The sequence below is a fragment of the Lepidochelys olivacea genome, assembly GCF_965140295.1.
Source record: "Lepidochelys olivacea isolate rLepOli2 genome assembly, chromosome: 11".
NCBI lineage: Eukaryota > Metazoa > Chordata > Testudines > Cheloniidae > Lepidochelys > Lepidochelys olivacea.
In genome coordinates this window covers 68,568,561-68,595,716 of record NC_140421.1, presented here as the reverse complement: position 1 = coordinate 68,595,716, position 27,156 = coordinate 68,568,561, and the positions used below count along the sequence as shown (strand labels likewise).

Genomic DNA, 27,156 nt, shown 5'->3' with positions numbered 1-27,156 from the left:
AGCAGCAATATCTTCCATTAATCATAGAATCATAGAATATCAGGGTTGGAAGGGACTTCAGGAGGTCATCTAGTCCAACCCCCTGCTCAAAGTAGGACCAATCCCCAACTAAATCATCCCAGCCAGGGCTTTGTCAAGCCTGATCTTAAAAACTTCTAAAGAAGGAGATTCCACCACCTCCCTAGGTAACGCATTCCAGTGCTTCACCACCTTCCTAGTGAAAAAGTTTTTCCTAATATCATTACTCCTCATTCTGTCATCTGCTACCACTGAGAACAGTCTAGATCCATCCTCTTTGGAACCCCCTTTCAGGTAGTTGAAAGCAGCTATCAAATCCCCCCTCATTCTTCTCTTCCGCAGACTAAACAATCCCAGTTCCCTCAGCCTCTCCTCGTAAGTCATGTGTTCCAGTCCCCTAATCATTTTTGTTGCCCTCTGCTGGATGTTTTCCAATTTTTCCACATCCTTCTTGTAGTGTGGGGCCCAAAACTGGACACAGTACTCCAGATGAGGCCTCACCCATGTCGAAAAGAGGGGAACGATCACGTCCCTCGATCTGCTGGCAGTGCCCCTACTTATACAGCCCAAAATGCCATTGGCCTTCTTGGCAACAACGGCACACTGTTGACTCAGATCCAGCTTCTCGTCCACTGTAACCCCTAGGTCCTTTTCTGCAGAACTGCTGCCTAACCATTCGGTCCTAGTCTGTAGCGGTGCATGGGATTCTTCCGTCCTAAGTGCCGGACTCTGCACTTGTCCTTGTTGAACCTCATCAGATTTCTTTTGGCCCAATCCTCTAATTTGTCTATGTCCCTCTGTATCCTATCCCTACCTTCCAGCGTATCTTCCTTTCCTCCCAGTTTAGTGTCATCTGCAAACTTGCTGAGGGTGCAATAATCCCTGCCATCCTCCAGATCATTAATGAAGATATTGAACAAAACCTGCCTCAGGACTGACCCTTGGGGCACTCCACTTGGTACCAGCTGCCAACTAGACATGGAGCCATTGATCACTACCCGTTGAGCCCGACAATCTAGCCAGCTTTCTATCCACCTTATAGCCTTAATGTCAATGGCAGTTGCTCTCCCTTCATCAGGACTGACTTTGGTCCTTCATCACAGCGCGCTGTGTAACCCAACAGGAAAATATAGAGAGTTTTGTGACTGCACCAAATTACTGCTTTGTGCTAACTCGATAAGGAGCTGAGGTCAATAACCTTTAGTAGCTTCTGAAGGAGTTTTCAGGGAGGAAAATGGTTGATTCTTGATTAACAGAACTGGACTTTTATTCTTAGACATAGAGGAAGTCTACAGTTAAAACACTTTAAGCTTCTCCCGCCGACATAGCACTGTCTATGCAGGGGGTTAGGTTGCTATAAACTACGTCGCTCAGGAGTGTGGACTTTTCAAACCTCTGCATGACGTAGTTATAGTGATATAGGTCTGTAGTTTAGACGAGACCTTCGTCATAATACTTAAGGCCCCAATCCAGCAAAGCATATAAGCAGGTGCTGAAGTCCAGCTCTATTCAGCAAAGCCCTGAAACATAGGCTAAACGTTAAGCACCTACATGTGACTGAGGCATGTGTTGAAGTTAAAGACATGTTAAAGTTAAGCACATGCTTAAGCATTCAGCAGAACAGGGATGGACTGCTGAATCGGGGCCTAAAGAAGGAAAAACTTGCTCAATGTCATGTGAAAGGACCATGGAAATATTAATTTAGCTTTTTGTAAACAGGTCAAATGGATTTATTGTATGTGTTTGTTTTGATTTGTTTTTTTAAGTCTAATGCAACCCTGAAGCAGATGGCTGATCTAATGCAAAAGTCCCAGGAATGGCTGGACAAGTCACCGTTGATCATGAATTCACTGACTACATTAAACGAAACAATTCCAGTTGTCAAGGTATTATTATCTCACAGCTAACAGGGTTCCTTTGTCGCTCAAGTTAACAGAAGGCTGGGGGCAGATCCTCTCTGATATAAATTGTCATAGCTCTATTGACATCCACCAACAATACAAACACCAAGAGATTCTAAAGGGGCACCTTTTCAGAGCTAAACCCTCCTTCTGAAATGCTTACAGTACTTCCTCTAAAACTTCCAACACACTGAGGACTGATGGTTGGCCATACAAAGGGGAGAATTCTCTTAGGTTTGTAAATGCAATTGCCGTCTGCTTGACGTAGCAATCAAAGCTGGGTGACTCATCACAGGGCTCACCCCAGCCTGAGATACCAAAGAAGTGGTTCTCCTCAGGAAGCAGAAAAGCTGGGATAATACCTAGTTCTCCTCATTAGAAAAGTGCTGGAGAGCCTAGAGGATGAACGAATGCCATTCTGCCTTTGTAGCTCAATGAGGAAAAATATTTAAATATCAAGGTAAAACTTCAGACTCTCTCCATGAGGAACAAGTCACTGTTCAAACCTGGAAAGCTGTAACGTGCCTCCTCTTTCTACTCACTCTCCGTGCTTAAGTTACTTTGAGGCACTTGGAGGTTACTTTGAGTTACTTAAGTTACCTTAGCAGCAGTGATTGGCTTCTTTTTGGTGAAGAAACAGAACACAGCCTGTTATAGAAAGGATATCTTGGGAACACAGAGTAAATATTAACTGGTCTCAGTGGGAGAAATTCACCACAGTGTATATGGCATAGCTGGACTCCTGGAAAATCCAGGACGGAGCGGGTGAGAGTCAGCGATGAAACATTCTCCACTGAGCGGACTCCTTTGTGGAATGAGCTATTAGAGATTCAGCTAAGCTCAAACCTGAAGGCCTGAAGCTCATTTACACGCAGGCCACTGTGCTCTGACAGCGTACAGCGCCCTTACAGGGTCTGTCTACACAGCATTCTGGAGCCCGCGGGTTCGAGCCTCCCAGGAGGGTCGACAGACTCGGGCTAGCACGGCTCATGCTAGGGTTCTAAAAATAGCTGTATAGACGGGGCTGGACCTTGGGCTCTGAAGCCCAGGGAGAGGGGTGGGCTGAAGAGTCCAAACCACAGCATCTAAGCACTGGCTGTATGTCTAGTTTCAGAGCGCTAGGGTAAACCACACCTGCTGACCTGGGCTGGGACGCTTGCTCCTGCGGGCTCCAAAACTGCAGATACACCAAAAGTTGGTAGAAATTACATTTGCACATACTTTAACGTCTCTGTGTCACTAAGCATCCAGGCCTAAGTGCTTTCCAGAACCAGTCCGATGCCCAGTGAAGTCAATGTGATCGTTTTCCGTTGGATCAGGCCCTTAGAGAGCTGTAAGACTGTCACTGGCTAAAGTTTTCTCTCCGTAACTGAAATCAAGTGAAGAGAGGAGGCTCAAGAAGGGCGTAAGTAACATGGAGGGGATCCAAACAGGATGAATGTCACTATCTCTCTCTCACTCTCATTTGATAGAATACCCTGCAGAATCCATTTGTGCAAGTTTTTATCAAACTCATGGTGAAGCTGGATGCTGTCAAACTGCTGAGCGAAATAAATGAACTGGGTAAGTTGCTAGTCATACACCTCCTATTTATATAACAGTGCTCAGAACATCACAACTGCCTCACTGCCTTAGACCATTGGTGTAACGATTCCTGCTGGCCAGTAGCTGATGCATTAGTGCCAGTCAAGCTCATCCATAGTGTATATTTGCCTGGAAAGATTCCTCCTTCACCTTCTTAAAATATCAGCATATGTCCTGAGCAATGTGGTTTGAGTGCCCACATTATGGATGGATAAGACAGATGGGGGGAGAAAGGGAGCATTGAGCCTTGTTTTAGGCATAGAGGGATTAAGGCATAGAGGGATTAAGTGATTTAGCCAAGGGCACACAGGAATTCTGTGGCAGATTTTGCCTTGAAGTGCAGTCTCCTGAGTCCCAGTCTTGTACCTTAGCCCAATGCCACTCATCCTCTCCATAAATATGTCTTATGTGGCATCCAGTGTGTAACACAAAACACATTATCAGATGCATAAGCCAGTCTTTTAGCTGTGGGATCCCTGAAATGTAACCTGTTACTATGTTGTTGTTTTTAAAGAAGCTAATGTCAAACCAATATTTTTAAAAAAGGTAAACAGGATGATGCAGATCAGGCCAGTTAGCCTGATAGTGATCCCAGGAAAAATTTCAGGAAGGCTGATGTGGGATATCATCAGTAAAGAATTAAAGGACAGTAGCATAATTAATGCCAATCAACATGGTTTTATGAAAAATGAACTTGTCAAACAAATGTACCTCATCATAAACTGATCACTAGTTTGGTCGAGAAAGGTAACTGTGCTGAGATAATAGATTTCTGTGAGTCATTTGACTTAGTCCTGCATGACATTCTCATAAAAAAAATTAACACTATACAAAATTCCTGTTTTCCATATTAAATGGATTAAAACCTAGTTAAATAATAGATGTCAAAATAATTGTAAATGAGGAATCACAGAACCCTAGAAGTATAAGACTGGAAGGGACCTTGAGAGGTCATCTAGTCCAGTCCCCTGCACTCAAGGCAGGACTATATAAAAACAAGACCATCCTTGGCATGTGTTTGTTAAAAACCTCCAATGATGGAGATTCCAGAACCTCCCTAGATAATTTATTCCAGGGTTTAACCACCCTGACAGTGAGGAAGTTTTTCCTAATATGCAACCTAAACCTCCCTTGCTGCAATTGAAGGCCATTGCTTGTCCTATCCTCAGAAGGTAACGAGAACAATTTTTCTCCCTCCTCCTTGTAACAACCTTTTATGTATTTGAAAACTATTATCATGTCCCCTCTGTCTTCTCTTCTCCAGACTAAATAAACCCAGTTTTTTCAATCTTCCTTCACAGGTCATGTTTTCTAGACCTTTAATAATTTTTTGTTGCTCTTCTCTGGACTTTCTCCAATTTGTTCACATCTTTCCTGAAATGTGGCACCCAGAACTGGACACAATACTCCAGCTGAGGCCTTATCAGCACGGAGTAGAGCAGAAGAATTACTTCTTGTGTCTTGCTTACAATACTCCTGCTGATACATCCCAGAATGGCATTCCCTTTTTTTGCAACAGTGTTATACTGTTGATTCATATTCAGCTTGTGATCCACTATAACCCACAGATCCCTATTCACAGTACTCCTTCCTAGGCAGTCATTTCCCATTTTGTATGTGTGCAACTGATTGTTCCTTCCTAAATGGAGTACTTTGCATTTGTCCTTATGAATTTCATCCTATTTACTTCAGACCATTTCTCCAGTTTGTCCAGATCATTTTGAATTTTAATTCTGTCCTCCAAAGCACTTGCAACCCCTCCCAGCTTGGTATCATCCACAAACTTTATAAGTGTCCTCTCTATGCTATTATCTAAATCATTGATGAAGATCTTGAACAGAACTGGACTCAGAACTGATCCCTGTGGGACCCCACTTGATATGCCCTTCCAGATTGGCTGTGAACCACTGATTGATTACTCTCTGGGAGTGGTTTTTGAACCAGTTACACACCCACCTTATAGTAGCTCCATCTAGGCTGTATTTCCCTAGTTTGTTTATGAGAAGGTCATGCAGGTACCTACTTGGAGAATAGACTTCTGATACCAGACGACTCTTTAATTGATCAGAAAAAGGCTTTAAAAGCTCCAATGGTTGGAAGCTGAAGCTAGAAAAATTCAGACAAGAAATAGGGTGCAAATTTTTAACAGTGAGGGTAATTAACCATTGGAATGACGTGCCTAGGGATATGATGGATTCTCCATCACTTGATGTCTTTAAATCAAGACTGGATGTCTTTCTAAAAGATAAGCTAGGGCTCAGACAGAAGTTATGGGCTTGATGCAGTGTTTACTGGATGAGGTTCTATGACCTGGGCTACGTCGGAGGTCAGACTAGATGATGATAATGGTCATGTTCCAGTACCGGATATGGACTGGCAGCAGAGCCTGCTTATACACATGTGACGTGTTCATCATAAGTTCCTTTAATGCTCTGCCAGGTATGGCTGAGGTTTCTTTAAATCAATGGTCACCAACCTGTTGATCCCGGAGCCTCGGCCAGTCAATCGCAATCTCCGGGCCGCTAAAAGTCCAGTGGGTGCAGGGGCTCAGCCCTGCCTTCCTTGGCCCCACGCCACTCCCAGAAGCGGCTGGCTGCTGGCATGTCTCTGCGGCCCCTGGGGGAAGGGGAGGGTGAGACGGCTCTGTATGCTGCCCTCGCCCCTTGCACCATCCCCGCAGCTCCCATTAGCTGGAAACCGACCATTGGGAACTGCGGGGGTGGCGCTTGCAGGTGCGAGCAGTGCACGGAGACCTGCTGCCGCCCTCCCTCCAGGGGCAGCATGCAGAGATATGCCAGCAGCCAGCTGCTTCTGGGAGTGGCGTGGGGCCACAGCAGGCAGGCAGCCTGCCTGAGCCCTGCTGTGCTGCCTGTCCTGCCTGGAGCCTGCACCACGCCGCCCCATGCCCAGCCCAGAGCTCTCTCACAGACCCCACATCCCGACCCCTTGCCCCAGCCCAGAGCCCCCTCCTGCACCCAAACTCCCTCCCTGAGCTTGCACCCCAAGTCCCTGCCCCAGCCCGGTGAAAGTGAGTGAGGATGGGAGGAAGGACTGGAGGGAGCAGGGCCTTGGCGAAGGGGCGAGGTAGATCCTGGGTTGATCTTAAATTCAAAATGTGATCTTGTGTGTAAAACGGCTGTAAATGAACACGGTGCCACCTAATGGCTGAATAGTGTAATATGGGTTAGCATTCCATTATAATTATAGTCCCTTCCAGCCTCAAAATTTATGAAAAATAGTCTTAAAAACCATAAGGCCTAGTTTAAATGACTCCAATCCTGAATGTTAGTCAAATAGACATTGCAAGAGAATCTCTGCAGTAAATTGTATTAATCCCCTCTGGCCACCAGAGGACACTGTTCAGACATAATTATTCACCCAAATAGTGAATTGGAAGCCTGATGGGAAGTGATTTTAATAATTCACTCACATCAGAACTGGAGTTTTGCTTTAAAGTTTTCAGGTCTCTCAGGTCCCCCTCTCCTCCCTACTCCCTCAGTGGAGTAATGTAGCAGCCACTTTAATAACATAAGAACAGCGATACTGGGTCAGACCAAATGTTCATCTAGCCCAGTGGCCAATGCCAGGTACCCCAGAGGAGATGAACAGAACAGGTAATCATCAAGTGATACATCCTGTCGCCTATTCCCAGCTTCTGGCAAACAGAGGCTAGGGACACCACCCCTGCCCATCCTGGCTAATAGCCATTGATGGACCTCCATGAACTTATCTAGTTCTTTTTTGAACCCAGTTATAGTCTTGGCCTTCACAACATCCTCTGGCAAGGAGTTCCACAGGTTGACTGTGCATTCTGTGAAAAAAATCTTCCTTTTTAAACCCGCTGCCTATTAATTTTATTTGGTGACCGCTGATTCTTGTGTTCTGAGGAGTAAATAACACTTTCTTATTTACTTTCTCCACACCAGTCATGATTTTACAGATCTCTATCATATTCCCCCCCGCCCTTAGTCGTCTCTTTTTCAGGCTGAAAAGTACCAGTCTTACTAATCTCTCTTCATACAGAAGTCGTCCCATACCCCTAATAATTTTTGTTGCCCTTTTCTGAACCTTTTCCAATTTCAGTATATCTTTTTTGAGATGGAGCGACCACATCTGCACTCAGTATTCAAGATGTGGGCATACCATGGATTTATATAGAGGCAGTATGATATTTTCTGTCTTATTTTCTATCCCTTTCTTAATGATTCCCAACATTCTGTTTGTTTTTTTGACTGCCACTGCCCATTGAGTGAACGTTTTCAAAGAGCTATCCACAATGACTCCAACACAGCCCTTGTTTGTGCGAGTGGAAGCTGATGTAGATCAGGAGTGAGTCTAGCTCATTGCAACCCATATCAGCATGCTGTTTAGAATGAAATGAGTGCAAATAGTCACCTATTGGGTGCAATCACCTGTCCTAACTGCAGCAAAACCATCATACTTGTGGCCGCTGTTCCACATTAGTTACACTGCATTATGTAGTCACAATGTACAACAGCCAGAAGACAGCAGTACTTTTATTGGCTGCATTAACAGGTCTAATACACACAGCACCATGGCAGACCTACCTCCTACTTGACGGGCTTGGATAAAATAGATTGTGTTCACCACTGAGCTAAAACAGATCAGCAGACATGGCGATTACACTGAAAATCACTGGACGTGGAACGAATGGAGAACATCATACACAGTTTAAAAAACCAGCAGATTAGCAGTAACCTCTGGTTTGAAATGGTTGTCACATTCCATAGTTGACATTCTCCCAAAGACAAACTGATGAGCGTGTAAAAAATGATTAACCTAAAAATTGGGTCAACCACATGCATTCATTGCACTGATAAATGCAGAATAATATTTTACGATTAATGTTTAGTGTGATTGTTTTTTTCCATCGTTATTAGCAGTAACAGCATAATGAAGTGATGGTTCTTTTGCTTCATTCCCTTCCCCCTCACCCCAGATGATATAAGGTTGGAATTGCAGAACAACGCTGACATCATCAATCAACTGAACACATTATCTACCCTGGCAGTAAATGTATCCTCCTGTGTGTCGTTTGATCGCATTCAGGTGGCAAAAAACAGAGAGGCGCTGGAAATGGTAGCTAAAGAGCTTTTTTTGAGGAATGAACTTTTTGGAAGTAAGTGCCATGTTCAGTTACAGAAATGCCCATGTAATTAATGAATTAACCCTTTTTTACCCTGTTATCATGTGCAGTAGCCAAAGTGCAGTTCATGAGTCAAGTGCTATACCCAGAGTTCTATACTAGGAAAACAATAGGTCCCAGCAAACAATGCTCAACCTGCAATCTTCAGCCAATCAGCCATGACATATTGCATGGCCATGCCTCCTTATCACAGATGAGAGTGGGCTACAATCTGCTCCTTTTCATGCAGATAGGTGTAGGTAGCCCTTGGTATCCTGGCAAGGTGCCAGTAGGGTCTTCTGTTGAGCCACCTTGGGAACCCCTGGTGAATCTCCAGGATACAGAGCTGTCCTCCAGATAGGCCTGTAGAGGGAAAGGGATATGTAAAGCAAGTAATATGAAGAGACCACACCTTTCTTTAGCAGATCATACTGTTCTTAAAATGCTTTAATGAAACCAAATAGTAGCCCATTATTGTAGGAGACATATATTAGCAGATGAGAACTACATTCGTAAAAGTCAGATGAATTTGGCCCATTAATATTTGGCTATCATATCAAGTAGGGAAAAAGAAAGGATCTTATGTGTGTCCTTCGTTTAATTTTTAAAGGAATTGGAATGCGAGCTCAGGACTTTCTTGAAAGTCCCATAAACTGTTCTTTTTTAATATCCCATAATTCAAGCCACCATTAAAAACATCTCCCTTATCAACAGAAACTCTACTAACCTTAATAATGTGATGTATCAGTAGTTATTAAAACTGATTTCTTGTACCTCTATCATACATGAGATTTGATAATCTGTATATGGAATATTTATAGTTTTCCTAGTCGGGTTAGATCTAAGACCAAGGTTTTCCAAAAGTGACTAGTGATTTTGGGTACCTCCAATACTGAGTGCTGATGTAGGAACAACTTAAAAGGGTCTGCTTTTCAGAGGGTGGGTTCTTGGCACCCAGAATCACCAGTCAGTTTTGGAAATGTCAGCATAAATACAGTGTGAGCAACAACAGCTAACTCTGCTTTGACATGCGTGATAGTGACAACAAATTGCATATCTAGCTGAGCAGTAGGCTCTTCAGTTAAAAGACGGTTGGGTTTTAATATGCAAAAGGGTTATAAAAATGAGGAGTTCAGATTTGATACTTATACGTGGCACTATCCTACTGCAACCATTGTTGACTGAAAAATAAATTTCACTTTGTTTTCTCAAGGTGTCATTTTCAATCTACCATCAAGCAGTAACAGACAGAGGAGAGCAACTCCCGACAGTCTCTCCCTTCCTCCACTAGTCAATTATACCATCCGAATGAGCAGCAGGATTTCCCAAACGACAAATAGGATCAGGGAGAGGATCTGGACCGTGGGCCCACATAATTCAACCTCGCAGAGCCAGATCTACAGCCGAGCCTTTATCTATATCCAGGACAGTATCGAGAGAGCAATCATTGAGTTGCAGACTGGGAAGAGTCCAGAAGAAATAGCTGTTCAAGTCCAGGCCACTCCCTACCCCTGCTACAATAAGGACATGTAAGTTCATGAGCCCTCAGGAAGTCAGCAAATCCATACCCTTGCACTGAGGCAGGACCAAGTAAACCTAGACCATCACTGAGAGGTGTTTATCTACAGTGTTCGTAAAATCCTCTAGTGATGGGGATTTCACAACCTCCCTTGGAAGCCTGTTCCAGAGCTTAACTACCCTTCTAGCTAGACATTTTTTCCTAATATCTAACCTAAATCTCCCTTGCTGCTGATTAAACCCATTACTTCTCATCAATGACAATGACTTGCAGAACGTGTTATACATTAGCAGGATAATTACAATGGTTGGGACTTACCGGCTTCCTCAAAGAAGAAAAGAAATGAAAAGATTTCTCCCATGAAAAGAAAATCATAATAGAAAAGGAAAATCTATATGAAGATTTAAAGAAATATTATTTTGTTTTAAAGGATCCAGGATGAGACTCTGGCCTTACCGAAATCAATGGCAAAACTCCCAGTGACTCTAGTGGGGTGAGGATTTCACCCAGAGTGCCTTGTCTCATCATTGTACTATAAATATGTGAATCGTCATAATTCCCATAGGTACTACTGTAGGTGAAAATTACTACCTCCATTTTAGAGACAGGGAAACTGAGGCATAGTGAGTCACTGGCGGAGCTGGGATTAGACTTCAGGAGTCTTGGCCTATTTCAGTAGGTGTATAAATCCAGATAGTAGCTTAGATAGTAGCTGAGTAGCAGATAGTAGCTTATCTGTTGAGGAAAAAAAAAGTCCCTAAGTTTACGAGCCTAAATATGAGCTTTAAGTTACTTGATATTACTTCAAGTTGCGGTATTTATTTTTTGTTCCAGCAATTCCAGTTTAGACACCATTCATAGTGTACAGTTCTGCTACATATGCCTCTCTCTCTCAGGGGTTGCAAGAGCTATAGAGGAGATGAGGTTGTAACTCTCCTCTCAACAATGTTGAGGGGAGACAGATGAGATTCCAGTGCACTGAGCAGTCAGGGTTAACTGCCTGCTATACCAAGTGGTGCAGTATGAATGGTGTATGAACCAGAGTGAGTCTTGATAAACAGACTGGCACAGGAGTGAGGAGTTTTGGATTCTGCTCACCTTGAGCCAGATCTCAGTGGGCGTAAATCAGCATAACTCAGCTGACTTCAATACAGCCATGCCACTTTATACCAGCTGAGGATCTGGCCCCTGGGTGCGACAGTTATGATAAGAAATGGGATCCTGGGTCTGTGATGTCTCTGAATTATTACAGGGACCAGAGGCAGCATCCAAGCTGGGTAAACACATGTGTGAAAAGCCATTTTCAATGTATTTTACAGCAGTGAGGGATGTTCAGCAAATTGCACTGTTGGCTTGGACACTCATTCTACAGAGGGCAGTATAACTGACTCCACTCGGGCAGACCAAAAGAGTTGGGCAGGGACGGTGTCCCTGGCCTCTGCTTGCCAGAAGCTGGGGATGGGCGACAGGGGATGGATCCCTTGATGATGACCTGTTCTGTTCATTCCCTCTGGGGCACCTGGCACTGGCCACTGTCAGAAGACAGGTTACTGGGTTAGATGGACCTTTAGTCTGACCCAGTATGGCCGCTTTTAATGCAGGACATTTCATTCTCAAAGCATGAGGTTGTGCCACCTGAACTAAAAAGCTAGCTGCATCCTGTAGGGCACTTGTTAACCTTATAGGTCGATCAGCCGAGAGAGAGAGAGTTGTATTCTCCTAATGTAGGTTACAATAGGATAATTCACATGCAAAGGTCTGCCACCTTATTGTGACTGTGAAGTGGTCAGGAATAGTTCAGACAATATGTCAATTATTTACAGCAAAAATACAGATTATTATTGTTAAATCATTGTGTACTATGATGAACTATTTCCTGGAGGCACTCATTATTGAGCTGTAAGCTGCTTTTCTCGCACTCTTGCTGCCAAGAAAACAACTCACCTTCACAATTCTCTTTCCCCCACCTGGAAAGTTCAGAAGATGAAATTTCATTCAATCATTAAAATACCCAGGAGCTGTGGAATGACGCTGCAGTAGAAGCTGCTATAAAATCAACATTCATCAACTGATACCGCTTAGTTACCATTTTACAGGCAAAGTTGTGGCAATCTCATATGTCATTGTACCGTAACATTTGGAAACTGCTGAAATTTGGAGACCTGGTTGACGTTCTTTTTAGTTGAAAAATGCAGTTTCATCTAAATCAAAACCTTTCATGAACGTGGGTTGATTTTTATGACGTCTTTGAGTTTCCAACTATAACAATTCAGAACAAAATTAAATTTTAATTTCGCTTGAAATAGTTTCATTTGAGACTTTTTGCAGAAATAGTACTGGCTTTTTTCATCAGAAAGGGAACATGCTATATGTTCCTTAAAATTAATCTACTGTGGAAAATCAATCAGGTAACAATCTTGTTTTCAAATACAGTAGGCTCAATTTACTACCACCACTACTTCCTTTTGAGTGGAAGGAAAGTCCCCTGGCTAACGCATAGGGATGAGGATCAATACATGTGGATTCTAATACCAGTTCTGTCACAGTCTGACACTGGGCAAGACACTTGGGTCACAGTTTGCAAATGTGGGTGTCAAGTCAGGCACCTGAATCCATATGTAGGCAGGGAAATAAGCAGCCTGATTTTCAGAAATGGTAATTATCTGCCGACTGTATTGACTAACTTTATTCGGAGTCATGAATTCCCAGCACTTTGGATTTAGGTGCCTAACTTTAGGCGTACAGTTTTGAAAATGTTGGCTTTAATTTCTCTGTGCTACAGTTTTCCCAGCGGTTAAAATCAGACGAATAATACTTACATGGTAGCAGGGTAAAAAGGGTTAATTCATTAATATTTTTAAACTGTTTGGAAGGTCCTATGTAAGTACAAAATATCCTTATTCTAATAATTATACTCTACATTTAAAAATATGAGCATGGTTTTCCTCTGCAAAGAGTATTAGTTTGAAAAGTATATTCTTCATAAATCCCAATCCAGCACATTTTCTATTCAGCTAAATCCTGCATTTGTCTTTTACAGGTTCTTAAGCAGTGTGACCTACTCTCTTCCATTTGCTCTGATGGCTGCTTGGTCACTGTTTATAGCTGCTTTTGTGAAAAAGCTTGTTCAAGAGAAAGATCTAAGGCTATATGAGGTACAGTAATGAAATTATGACTAGATTTTCTATCTAGAAGATAATGTGACATTGACTGGAGCAACATAAGTGTTAAAAGCCCCGTTTTCAATGTATAAAATGCACATGTTAAACATGTAAATGTATGGAGTCAATGAAATGAATGAATTGTAGTTGAAGGGAAATCACTTACTTTCTTTGTTAAAATGAGAGCTGGCGGCTGACAGAGTTTCTGCAAATAAACCAACTCCTGACAGAGTTTCTGCAAATAAACCAACTCCTGCTGCGTGTTTCCATTTAGGTGGGTGGGGATGACAAGCTGTCGATGTGTTGTTAGTGGTTTTATTCAGTGAGGAATGGGGGACAGCTATATGAAACGTTCAACCTAAAATCAACTTATATACAGCCTGGTTCAAGTTTAACCTGTGTTTCTGAACGTGCTGCAATGGTTTGCTGGAACTGCTCTGTTTGTGTAAACTGTCTTGCAAATCTTCTGTTATCTTGACTTTTTCCTGAAAGGTCGCTCAGGGCAATCTAGTCACATAAGTCTCATGGCTCGTCTCTTGTGTTCCTGATTGGACCCATACCCCGTGTGATCAGGAGGGGTTTGCAAACTCAGGAGACACAATGTTCCCTGGGTATCTAAAGGAGAGGCTGAAATTGGGGCAGGCCCCCAGCCAGTACAATGCCCCAGGTGTTGTATTTTACATCATCTCTTGCGAAAGAGAGCTCTTGGCTCATTGCGCCTACCAGAGGGAAAATAATAGCATTGAAAGCAAAGTGAAGTTCTTTTCCCTGCCATAATTTAATTGGATTTTCAAAGTGAACATGGACTACAGCCTTGAGAGCCAAAGAGCTTTTGCAAGCCTAACCCTCAGCAATCAACAAGAACTCAGACAGATCTGTTCCTGTTACCATTCCCATGGAAACAGCTGCTGGATCACCAAAAAATGTCTTAAACTAATGGACACTTACAAAAATTGAAGGAAATTTCATGAGTTCTTTTCTTAAAACAACCCAAAACCAATTAATTGATTGATCTAATTGATCGCAGCTTTCATGCCATTTTCCACAGGAACCAGAGTAGCGGCAGGCTTGTTAGAAATGTAACCAGTCGCATCAGTTATAGAAAAGAGCTGTAAATGTGGTTTCTCTTGCAGCACATAATATTCTTAGGCTACTAAAGCTGAGAGGGCCAGGTTCACAGCTGATGTAAATGAGTGAGCCTTTGTTGCAGCAGTGTCTGTTTATACCAGGAGGCTCTGGATTTCTAGTGTTAGGTAAGAGGGAAATGAGGAAATTGACTTTTTCTTTTACAATGAGGTCCTTGGTTGAGATTTTAAAAGTGTCTTTGCAGTAAAACCACTCAATAGTCTTTTAAAATATACTCAAAATGTTTTAGAAAAGCAACGAATACTATAGGCTTATACGAGAGGCTAATGTTAGTATTTGCGTTGGATTTTGGGGGCCATGTATACCTTCTGGGACATGTCACTCTTTTACTGGACTGTTCTGCAAACACAGGATAGTCCGAAGATGCAAATTTGCTAGGCTACACTGGTTTATAAGTAGAGCATATGCCAATATTAGAGAGGGCATGCTCTAATTTCATGCACTATCCAGAGTGTGAGAAGAGAGAGAAGTATTTCAGTGACAAGTATATAATCAGAAATATCTCTTAATAAACAGCTGTCCCTTTTCTGCCTTCTTTTCCATAGTACATGAAGATGATGGGTGTCAACTCCAGCAGCCATTTCATTGCCTGGTTCATTGAAAGCGCCACCTTCCTTCTAATCACAGTCATGTTTCTCATCATTATACTGAAAGTTGGCAACATCCTGCCCAAAATCAATGTGGTGATTCTGTTCCTGTACCTCATGGACTACAGCCTCTCCATCATAGCCATGTGCTACCTCATCAGTGTCTTCTTCAACAACACCAACATCGCCGCCTTGGTTGGCAGCCTTATCTACAGCCTCACCTTTTCTCCCTTCATTGTGCTGCTGGTAATTGAGAATCATTTGAGCTTTTCAGTGAAGAGTCTGCTGGTAAGTTTTTTTTCTCATTAAAATAAAGGGGTGGGGGTGTCTGGCAGCAGACATTTGCTTCTGGTGCTCCCGAGGGTCACAAATGAATGTGAGCTGAGTGGCTTCATTCTAGACTCTGCTTAGGGACATCACCAAGCCACTGCACAACGTGACACAAGGTAGAATTCTCCAGGTTCTGATCAAGAGCTACCCACAGCTAGACTAGCAAGGCTGTTATGGATAGAAATGAGGGATTCTGTCAGCGCTTTAAGGGAAGGTTGCTGACTTCATTACACCTGGCGCTGCCAATTCGGTGATTGCACAAACCTCAAATTCCCCTTTACATAGCAATGAAACCAGACCTCAAGAATTATAACGTAATGCTTGCTCCAAAAGAGAAAAAACAAGATCAGATATCAGTTCCTTTCTGAACTGAGATATGGAATAAAAGGATTTAGCAGGAGGGGCAAAACATCTCACTGGCTAACGCATCTCTGTCCTGCAATGGAAACCTCAGATCCTGCACTCCATTGGGATCCCACAATGTAAAGCAGTTACACCCAAATCTTCAAATACATTTAGGCTCCTAATGTCCACTGCTTTCAATTCAAATTGGGAGCCTAAATACCCCTGGGGATCTGGGCCTTAGTGTCATTTTGGCATACGGGAGTACCTTTCTCATTGCTTGGACTGTATAAAGTCAAGGTATTAGTCTCATAAGTAAAAACCTCTGACTGGAGACAAAATTTTCTCTGGAATCATAGATGTTTAGGTCCCAAAAGCAAAATTCATTGCTTGCATGAGCAAACATAAGTCCACAGAATTCAGTGGATTAATTTTGCCCCGTGCTTCAAGTAATTCTGACTGACTGATTAACTTGCAAAGTTGCAATTTTTCAAAATTTTGTATCGGCCAAAATCCTCTCTTTGTGAATACTGCTTGCGTAAGATATTGAACTGTCTGATTTTTGTGTACAAATGCATGTTTTTGCACAAAGAAGCAACTGCATATGCAAAATCATAGGGGCACTTTTAGAGACCACCACTGAAAATTTTATCAATAATGTGTTTGATCCAGTGCTCACTGAAGTCAGGGGAAAGATTTGCTGCCACATCTCTGGCCACTGGATCAGGCCCAGTGAAGGTTTTTTTGTGAATTCTTCAGTAATTTTGTTTTCCAATTTGTTCCACAGAGCCTGTTGTCCCCAACTGCATTCAGTTATGCAAGTCAGTACATTGCTCGTTATGAGGAACAGGGCATAGGTAAGTAGGGGACATATGAAACTAAGTTTTGCTCCTTCATGACGGTGATACTTCATCAACATATTTCACACTATATTCTCTATATCTTTACTACAGGCCTGCAATGGGACAATATGTATAGCTCACCCATGTCTGGCGACAATACTTCTTTTGGCTGGATGTGCTGGCTAATTCTGATAGACTCTTTCATCTATTTCATTCTGGGCTGGTACATTAGGAATGTTTTCCCAGGTAAGAATGCCAAGTATTACAGGCGACTGCCACACAGTCTCCCTTGAAAATTATAAATCAGCCCTGGCGGATTCCAGAATTCATGGGAGTGGGTAGATCTGTCCTCGGCAGCGCCCTCCACTTGTAGATCAAGGAGGCGTGATTTGCTTTTTAATTGTATGTGACACACAGTAATAGCTTAGGGGGTGTCCCTGGGTTCCAGTTGTGACTGGGTATCTGAGAGGTGTAATGAAACTGTGACAGGGTGACGCAGCAGCCCAGAAAGGGTTAGGGGGTCCCTGCCGGTCACATGGCTAGGTGGGCTATATAAGAAGCTGTGCTGGGAAAGGCTGCGTATCTTTTCCCCTGGCTGATGGAAGCCAGGGAAAAGCCTTTGGGGATGTAGCCAGTATTTGTCAGCATAGGAGCCGACTCCGTGGGTGCTCTTGGGCTGGAGCACTCACGGGGAAAAATTAGTGGGTGCTCTGCACCCACTGGCAGCCAAGCTCCTCTCCCCCCCCCCCTCCCTTGAGCATGCCATGTCCCCGCTCCTCCACCTACCTCCCAGCGCTTCCCCCTGGCCGCTACCAAACAGCTGTTTGGCTGCTCCGGGGGTGGGGAGGGAGGGAAGGAGCGGGAACATGGCGCGCTCAGGGGAGGAGACAGGGAAGAGGTGAGGCCGGGGCAGGGATTGGGGAAGGAGTCGGAATAGGGGCAGGGAGGGGGCAGAGTTGGGGCAGGGACTTTGGGGAAGGGGTTGGAATGGGGGCAGGGGTGGGGGCAGAGGGGGATCAAGCACCCACCAGTGGGAGCAGAAGTCGGTGCCGATGTTTGTCAGTGGAGTTGTTTTATTTTGTGTCCTACGGCTCCTTTCATTTCACACAATAACTCATGCCCTGAGGCAAGGGGCTTTAAAGGACTTGGATGTGGTGTTTGTTTCCCTTCCCTGGCTGGTGAAATGGTCTATCAGTGTACAGACACCTACAGTGGGCCTGGGAAGAAAAGTAAAGTGCTCCTTCCATCTGACTATGAAATTACTCAGGATAATATATTACACAATACTTCCTACTATGCAAGCGGAGAAAAATCCTATACAGGAGTTACCAATCGTACACGTGGGCATCAAGGCGAGGATAAACTCCTCCGGACTTTATCTTTGCTATTCACCAGTGCGCAGTCGCAGCCAGTACTTTCTGTAAGATGTCAACGAGCATACACTTCAATTTGCTTCTTTCCTCCTTTTTCCTTTTGTTTATGGTTGCAGGAAAATATGGCATGGCTGCCCCATGGTATTTCCCATTGCTTCCCTCCTACTGGGCCGAAAGCTACGGTGACAGACCATTATGGAATGAGAAGAGATGCGGACTCCTCTTCACCAAACTCTTGCTCAGAAAAGAGGCTGCATTCGCCAGTAAGATGTGTACGTGCCTACTAGAATTGTTAATGATGGTAACCCCGGCAAGCGCTATATGAAGCTAAGTTTACAACGGGGGCGCCATGTCGTGTGTAGGCAATGTTTGTCCAGAGGAATGGACAGTACAGGAATGGACTTGTTAAATACTTAACAAGTCCATTCCTGTACTGGAGAGATTGCTGGTTGCAGTGGTAGCCCAGTTGTTAAATGTAAGGGATAACTCTGAAACCTTTCCTTATCTAAAACCAGAATGACCGGGTTAAGTACACCCGCTCTGCCATGTCTATGTGCAAACTTGACACTGGCCCATGCAATCTTAGAGGGGTGCAATTACTTAGTTTGGGCATGCAAATGCAGGTTTGCCTTTGACAAAAGGGATGCCTGTATTTAAAAGCTTGCTAGGTTTACCTAAGGTACATAAATATGGTTTGCTTGAAGAAAGGGAGTACTTGTGGCACCATAGAGGCTAACGAATTTATTTGAGCGTAAGCTTTCGTGAGCTACAGCTCACTTCATTGGATGCTCACGAAAGCTTATGCTCAAATAAATTGATTAGTCTCTAAGGTGCTACAAGTCTTCCCTTTCTTTTTGCGAATACAGACTAACATGGCTGCTATTCTGCAACCTGTCACGGTTTGCTTGGTATTTTTAGCATGCCCTATGCGTGTTTTAGGGAATACCTTCAATTCTGGAAAGCTGAGCTAATATTATTTAGTTAACTACAAGCTTAACAAAAAACCCCTTACATTGACGTCAGGGAGTGATGGATCCAATCCCACAACTGCTATCAAGCCTAGTGCTTACTGCCTTGAGAAATCATATGAAAACCAGTTAGACTATTCTCACTATGCTTTGTAGCAAGTGTTTTCAGGATCAGGACCTAAGGCGTTATCTCAGACAAGTGGCAAGGGATTAAGGATGGCAGGACATAATTCCATGTCTGTTTCTTTTTAATCAGTTTGTAACATAAATTTCTTTAGTTTGTCTTCTTCAGAAGCATCTGAGCACAGAGCCAGGATCTGCTGAGTTTTAGTCCTCGCTTTTACTCCCTCTGGGGCCTAGGGCAAGTCACTTCAGCTCTTTGTGAGGCTGTGTCTACACTGGAAGCCTTACAACAGCGCAGCTCTATCGCTGCAGCTGTGCCACTGTATGGTTTCCCATGTAGCCGCTCTGTGCCAATGGGAGAGAGCTTCATTAATTTAATATATAATTGAATTAAACCACCCCCAATGAGCGGCGGTAGCTATGTCGGTGGGAAAGCGTCTCCCACCGACACAGCTCTGTACACACCGGTGCGCCTGTCGGTGAAAATTACGTTGCCTGGGGGTGTTTTTTTCACACCCCCGACCGACAAAAGTTTTACCAATAAGAGTGCTAGTTTAGAGAGAGCCTCAGTTTCCTTGTTTGTACAATGTGTTTAGCACTGTAACCCTTCCCTACCTTCCTGATAGGGGTGTTGAACAAACTGATTGATTAGTGAAGACGGGTTAAACGCTTCGTTCTTATATAATGCTTCTCGTGTTCATAAAGTGCTTATTATTTCAAATAATGGCTTTTTATAATATGAACAGGAATAGCAGCAGCTAAAATAATGAGAGTACAATGCAGACAGTTAAATTAGCATCATTATTACTACTAATGATAATAATTAATTTTTACAAAAAAGTGCCTAGAGGCCCCAACCACGATTGCTCCCCCACCCCCAGCGAGGCCTAATGAGAGACAGTCCTGGTCCGAAGGAGCTCACCCTTCAAACAGACAAAACAGACAAGACAGACAAAGGGAGGTGGGCGGGGGGAGAGAAGTAGTGGAAGTGTCTTGAGCAAGGTCATGGACAGGTCAGTCATCAAACCATGAATAGAGCCCAGGCAGGGGCGGCGAGTTACATGGGCCCATGGTGCCCAGGCTCCAGCAATATTCAGGGCCCAGGGGCCCAGCTCCACCAATGTTTGGGGCCAGGTCTCTCTCCCAGCCCCACCTGCTGCCCCCACGCATCTCCTCCAAGTGTCTCCCGGACCCCACTTGCTGCCCCGGGCGCCTCCCCTGGACCCCAGAGCATCCCTGTCTCAAGCTGGTGGTTGCCCCCTGCAGCTCCACCCTGTGCTCTGCTGTGCTGGCTCCAGGCATCAACTGCTGCCGCAGGGTCCTAGTGACCCCCTTTTAGGGCCAGGGCAGGCTGACCCTGACCCTGCCTTTCCACCTCGGACCCTTCTTTTTTCTTTTAGGTACTTAGACCTATTCTGGGCACCACCAAAAATTATACAAATGTGCCGCCCCGGGTGTCTTGACTCCCAGTTAAGTACCCTGCCACTCGACACACCCTCCCTCCTCAGACAGTTGTGTATTTATTGAGCATTATTTGCGTTAGGTGGCATGGGCATGGGGCCACTTATAAACTGATTAATTTTTACTGGTATGTGTTGTTATAAGCTGTAGAGAGACAAGGTAGAGGAGGTAAGATCTTTTATTGGAACAACTTCTGGTGGTGAGAGAGACAAGCTTTCGAGCTACACAGAGCTCTTCATCGGGTCTGGGAAATGTACTCCGAGTGTCACAGCTAAACACAAGATGGAACAGATTATTTAACATAAGTAGTTCACACACATTTCCAGGGGCCATTCAAGGTGAAACGGCCAATTGACAACCCTCCAGTCACAGGGAGGAAAGGAAAGGGTGTGAGGAAAAGGCAGCTTGTCGGGAGGTTGGGGAGGGGGCGGTTGTGTGGATTGTAGATTGCTGTAATAAGCCATAAATCCACTAGTGCCTCTGTTCAGCCCGTGATTTTTAGTGTCTAGCAGAGTAATGAATGTAAGCTCCCAGGCTCGTCCTTTGAAGGTGCTGTGCAGGTTTCCTTTGAGGACGAGGACTGAGAGGTCCGATATAGAGTGATAGTTTTGTGAGAAATGTTCAGCCCAGGTGACAGGGTGTTTTTTCTTTTCTCATTTTCCTGTGAGAGTTCATTGGAGAGTGCAGTGATTGTCTGGTTTCACCCACATTGTTGGTAGTGGGGCATTTAGTGCACTGGATGAGGCACATCATATGTGGTGATAGGCATGTGTAGGACCCATGGACCTTGAAAGGTTTGTTGCGGGAGGGTGTTGATCATCATAGCAGTGGAGCTGTCTGCAGGTTTGGCATCTGTTGTTCTGGCAGGGTCTGGTGCCGCTTTGAGTTGCTGTGTGCTGGTCTCTGGGAAGCTTGCTTCTGATGATGAGTCTGGAGAGGCTGAAGGTTGTTTGAAGGCCAGAAGAGGGGCTTCGGGAAAGATGTCTTTTAAGATGTAGTCCCCATCGAGTAGGGGTTGTAATTGTTCAATGATACCCTGTATGGGTTCCAGTGTGGGGTGATAGGACCAACACATCTACAGCACCACATACAATCATGGAAGTTTGAAGCTGTAGGAAGTTAGAGGGAGAAATATTGGAAAGTTCAAAAATGATGCAAATACCAGGGAATGTTCCCAAGTTTTCAGCTGACAAGAATGTATTTCTCTTTACTGTTCTTTATAAAAAGCCCTATACCTTTTCTCGATAAAAAGGTCCATAGCCACATATATAAAGTCATAAGTTATCTCTTCTGGTTCTTTTTTTAGATGTCAAAAGTGCCCTTCCTCCTAACCTCGAGCCTGAACCCCCCAACCTCACCGTGGGAGTCTCTCTTCATGGAATAACAAAGACCTATGGCTCCAAAGCTGCCGTTGAGAACCTCAGCCTGAACTTCTATGAAGAAAACATCACCTCCTTGCTGGGGCACAATGGAGCTGGAAAAACAACGACAATGTATGTCTCTCTTGAAGAGTGGTTATTAGACGCTGCGTCAAATGGGTCTGTGTTGCGAGTGGGGATGAGTGAAAGAACAAATGGGAGTTCTCAGTGTTATAAGGTCTGGATAAGATGTCTTCTTTGATTTGGTCTTTTTGTAATTATCGTACATGGTGTACCTTGCCCCTTGTCCATCCCCCCTGTGATAGATAAGGGTGTTTTTCTACTTTGGAGTCTGACCGTACTGGTTTAGAGCATTTTAACAGGGGAAAGTGATCTCTCCTGATATCGAGGAAACAGAATTAAAAGCCATAATAGTCATTGGGTGCGTCCTAATCTAATGGAATTCCTATAATATTATATAGCACAGCAGTGACTGCAAGTTCCATGGCACTTTGGTGCCCATGGCAACTTGCTCTCAAAAGCAGCGGTTGATTGGCTCATATCCCAGGCTGCAGCAGTATTGGGAAGAAGCTTAATGGCTGCGTATTTAAATGAAAAGCAAATGAGTCTGCTGGGCTGGGAAGAGCAATGGGTTAATCTATTTTGGCCTTTCAGTTCTGCCAGGTTTGCATGTTTTCATTATTAGGATTTTAAAATAATGAATCTTAGAACAGACCTGTAGGACTGGATTTCCCCTGCGTCCAAGCTGTGCTCAGCACTAGGGTGGGATGATGAGCCCCCCAGGAGCTGTTTACACCTCCGGCGCTGTGAACTGGTCTGTGGAGAATCCAGGCATGCGTAAAAGCAGCAGGAGTTAGAGCAGCCTAAGGAACCCTACATCACAACAAGAGCAATGTAGCACAATGGAACTCCACCCCACAATTGACATCCATCCTAGCTCCCCAAACATGTCCTCTGTGGTGCACTAGGCTGGGGAATGACTGTTCCAGGAGCAGCTCCATCAGTCACACAGGTGCCTAGGTTAGAGAGTATGAAACCCAGAGTTCTCCATTGTAAGCCCACCTCTCTGGAGTCCTATGCTGCAGACTTAACACAAGGCCCTCCTTCCCTTCCACAGCACCCCAGCATTAGAGCGATAGGCACAGCATACCAAACCTTGCAACAACTGAAAGGCCCAGGAATGACGAACATGTAGGTGTTACCCGGACAGTACATTAAGCTGATAAGTAAAGAGATCCCTAGGAGGACTGAACCCACAAAGGCAGACACACCTTATGACTCTGGATTACTAATTCATCCTGTATCCGCCGAGGAGATCACAGAGAGAGATAGTGTGAGAATAATCATAGTGACTTTCTGGAACTTGAGAGCTCTGGCAAATTCTGACGGGGATGAGCAGGGGTCACAGGTTCCTTTCTTTTCCTTTTTTAAATGCAATTAAAGGAGGGTTTGGAGTCCCAAGGGAATGAAGAGCTCTTGCTCAGGGCTTAGCAGCAGCTGGAAAGGCCAAGGGGCAGCTTGAGAAATAGCTTCTCCTTTTAAACCCTACAGGAAGTCTCTGAAAGCGACCTATATTGCATTAGTAGTCATTCTGGGGAGAAAGTACTTTCCTCAGTTCCACTGGGTATTACTGGGTAGGTAATTATTTGCCTGAACTAACCTACTGGATGGAGACCTGAACTACATGAGGTGCTCACTGTAGGTATTTTGTCTGGAAGTCTACGATTTGCTCTTTTTCTTGCTAAGAATGGCAGTGAACTCAGTGAACTCTCACTTTCAAAGCCAATGTGGTTACCAGCAATTTGGAGGTCACTAGATAGTGCAGCTAAAACTCTCTAAAATTTAGAGTGATCTTCACAATGTGGTTTTTCAGTAACTAAACAGCAGCTCAGGGGTCCATATTTATCTAAGTGTGGGGTAAGCCCGGTAGCCTGATGGCAGAGCAATGTGCTTCCACAAAGAGGATCTGAGTTCAGAACCTGAGCTTTGGCCCCTTGACTCTGGGCCATCAGACCCTGAGCGTGTTGCTGTTATAGAATAACCCTCTTATGGGCTCCCCAGCAAAGACACAGAGCTGACAGGCTCTGAAGGGAACTGTCTTGTCCTCATTGGCGGAAAGGAGCGTTGCCATGATGTGGAGCCTTTGTGAATGGCAACAGGGGAGGGATAAAAAGGTGAAGTGGGGATACCTCTTGCTCCCTTTCTCTTTACCTGGCTGCACAGGTCAGTCCAGTCTTTCCTCATGCTGTAGGCCCCCAGAGCTGTCTGGGACTTGCCCTTGGCAGCTGGAATGTGGCTGCCTTGCACTAAATCAAGGAGAGTTATATTAGGAGTCCCGCTAGGGGAATTCTGCTAGGCGCTCAGCGAGCCCCTGGGGAAGAGAATCTCCGCATTTGTTTACGCCATTTTCTTTTTTCTCCCAGATCTATTTTGACAGGGCTGTTTCCTGCATCATCAGGCACGATATTTGTTTATGGCAAGGATATCAGAACCGATCAGGACCTCATCAGGAAGAACATGGGTGTCTGCATGCAGCACAACGTGCTATTTAGTTGCCTCACTGCCAAGGAACATTTGCTGCTCTATGGCTACATCAAAGTCCCGCACTGGAGTGAGCAGGAGCTGGATGAGGAAGTGAAAAGGTCTGATAATGCGGATGCCACACTCCCTCAGCATGTGTCACCTACAGTGTTCTCGCATGTTAATGCAGAGTATGGCTGTAATAGTCACCACAAGTGGTTGGACTCAATGCAGGAATCACTGGGTAAAATTCTACAGCCGGTGTTAAGCAGGAGGTCAGGCTAGGTTACTATAGTATCCCTTTTGGCCTAAAATCTTTGGAGCTAGGAAAACATGGACCCTGTCCCAAGGAACTTACAATCAGCTGTAGATATTCTTCTTGATGAGATTCCCCAGTATGGTTCCAGGTACTTTGCACCACTCCAGAGACAGAGCTCCAACGAGCCAGCTAAAATGGGATTAGAGCTGCTTTGTGTCACCAAAACATGCAAAGACCAGGAACCTACCAGTGAATCTGGCACTTTGTGTTCTCCAGCCGCAAGATCCTGCCCTTAACCTTGACATGTCAGATGGAATTTTTGAAGCATCCTAAAAAACACCCCCCCTGTGTCTGAGCTACATGTTAAACTATCGTGCTGCATTATGACAATTCTGCGTGGCAGTTCATGCCTGAGCAGTTTTTCATTTGTGTTAATGTTGCTTGATGCATTCAGATTCCCTTCCTTTTGCTAAATAACTGAACTGCAGCCTTTGGGGGCTTTTTTGCGTTTTGAAGGACTCTGAAGGATACTGGCTTGTACAGCCATCGTCACAAACTAACTGGCTCCCTGTCGGGAGGGATGAAAAGAAAGCTGTCTATATCGATAGCTCTCCTTGGTGGATCAAGGGTCGTGATCTTGGATGAACCAACCACTGGTGTGGACCCATGCTCTCGGAGGAGTATTTGGGAGATTATATCGAAAAATAAAAAAGGTACTGCAAAGATACTCGGGGTAGCATTTTTTAAATGCACCCAAGTGATTTAAGCTCCTAAGTGGCTACATCACTTTTGAAAATGGGGCTTAGGGTCCTTTGTTGCTTTTGAAAACATTACCCAAGATTCTTACACATGAAAATCCAGCAGCAGTAGCCACAGTTAGAAATGGGGGCCCTGGCAGGTAAAAGTTGCCCTTGCTGCTAATGGCAGGATTAGGGTTGGTTGGAAAATGGTTGGATGTTCAAGAATGGGTACGGACAGGCTTGGCCAAGCAATTGTGTCCCTCATCCAGGCTCTGATCCAAAGCTCATTTAAGTGAATTAGAGTGTTCAGTGGGTTTTGGACCAGGTCCCCAGTCCTTGAAAAATATTTCCAGAAGAATTATAATACATTTATCAAGGAGGGAGCAGTTTTCTCGAAGTCTTAATTATTGTAACAATTTCATGAAAGGGGCCTGACTGACAGTCCACATGATTCATGCCCGATCTTGTACTAGCACCCAAGTGACTAGTCTGAGGGCTGAATGGTTCAACCAGGCCAGAATCCTTCTCCCTGGGCTATGAAGTAGCAGCAGGACTGCTCCCTGGGCATTACTCCAGCCACAGGGATGGATGAAGCTCCATAGCCCAAGCACCTCTGGATCTATAGCTGGTGGAAGATCCATTGGTACCACCTTTTTCTGCCTCTCTAAAAACCTCCATGGACTATGAGATATGGAGACCACAAAGAGCTGGGCTTTATGGGGAATAGGGTCTTTTGAGACCCTCGATGGGCTCCTGTTATCTTCCGCTAAATTCACTTTGAAAAATTAACTCTGCCATAGTGCTTAGGGGAGCTTTCAGTTTCTTCCTAATATTGCCTCTTAATCAACTCCACTATTAATTCTAGACATGTACATATGATATTCAATGCACTGTCTGTAGCCCTCATTTGACTGTCTTTTGCCTGTACCACATATTTCAAAATCTCCATTTATTCTATCATGTGTCTTTTGTTTTGTTTTCATATGCATTTTCCAGGCCGAACAATTATTCTCTCTACCCATCACTTGGATGAAGCGGAAGTTTTGAGTGATCGAATTGCGTTCCTGGAACATGGAGGACTCAAATGCTGTGGGTCTCCATTCTACCTCAAAGAAACGTTCGGTGATGGATACCACCTGACTCTCACTAAGAAGAAGGTTTGTAACTGTGTTGGGAACTGAAGAGGTTTAGGCTGAAATTTTCAGAAATAACGAGTGGTTTTGGTTGCCCAATTTGAAATACCTTCAAGGGGCCTGAGTTCCATCGTAAACAGAATTGAGAAGAGAGAGGCAAATAACGGCATCCCATGAAAATCAAGCACACTGTGGAAAGGTTGGTAGAAGGTGTTATCTACATGGTGGAAATTGACCAGAATAGCTATTCTGGAATAATTCTCATGTATGGACCCTTTTTCCAGATTAAAAATGATATTAGTCCAGAATAAAGTCACTTTTATTTCAGAAGAGTTCCCACTTGGGGAATTATTCTGGAATAGCTATAGTGGCCAGTCTGAGTTTCCCCAGACATGCCATAAGTGGTGGAGTGAATCAAAATGAAACCTTGAGTCCTGATTCAGCACTTAATCACACTGGGAAAAGATAAAGGGTTTATGGGTAGGGTGACCAGATGTCCTGTTTTTAAAGGGACAGTCCTGTTTTTTGGGACTTTTTCTTATATAGGCACCTATTACACCCCCACCCCCGTTCCGTTTTTCCACAGTTGCTGTCTGGTCACCCTATTTATGGATGCCTTCCAGT

The 27,156-nt window shown here is 44.3% G+C and overlaps 1 protein-coding gene across 1 annotated transcript in view; it reads left to right on the top strand.

The window, feature by feature from the left end:
* Positions 1–27,156, top strand: part of ABCA12 (ATP binding cassette subfamily A member 12) — a gene marked incomplete at its 5' end in the record, with an annotated part of 119,461 nt that overhangs the window by 48,927 nt on the left and 43,378 nt on the right. Inside the window, 13 exons of the mRNA XM_084643782.1 lie at positions 1,785–1,904; positions 3,392–3,482; positions 8,464–8,643; positions 9,863–10,178; positions 13,209–13,323; positions 15,021–15,350; positions 16,522–16,591; positions 16,688–16,822; positions 18,066–18,221; positions 21,808–21,994; positions 24,304–24,522; positions 25,176–25,372; positions 26,396–26,556. Coding sequence (XP_084499908.1) covers positions 1,785–1,904; positions 3,392–3,482; positions 8,464–8,643; positions 9,863–10,178; positions 13,209–13,323; positions 15,021–15,350; positions 16,522–16,591; positions 16,688–16,822; positions 18,066–18,221; positions 21,808–21,994; positions 24,304–24,522; positions 25,176–25,372; positions 26,396–26,556 — 2,277 coding nt within the window. The remainder of the gene's footprint in view (positions 1–1,784; positions 1,905–3,391; positions 3,483–8,463; positions 8,644–9,862; positions 10,179–13,208; positions 13,324–15,020; positions 15,351–16,521; positions 16,592–16,687; positions 16,823–18,065; positions 18,222–21,807; positions 21,995–24,303; positions 24,523–25,175; positions 25,373–26,395; positions 26,557–27,156) is intronic.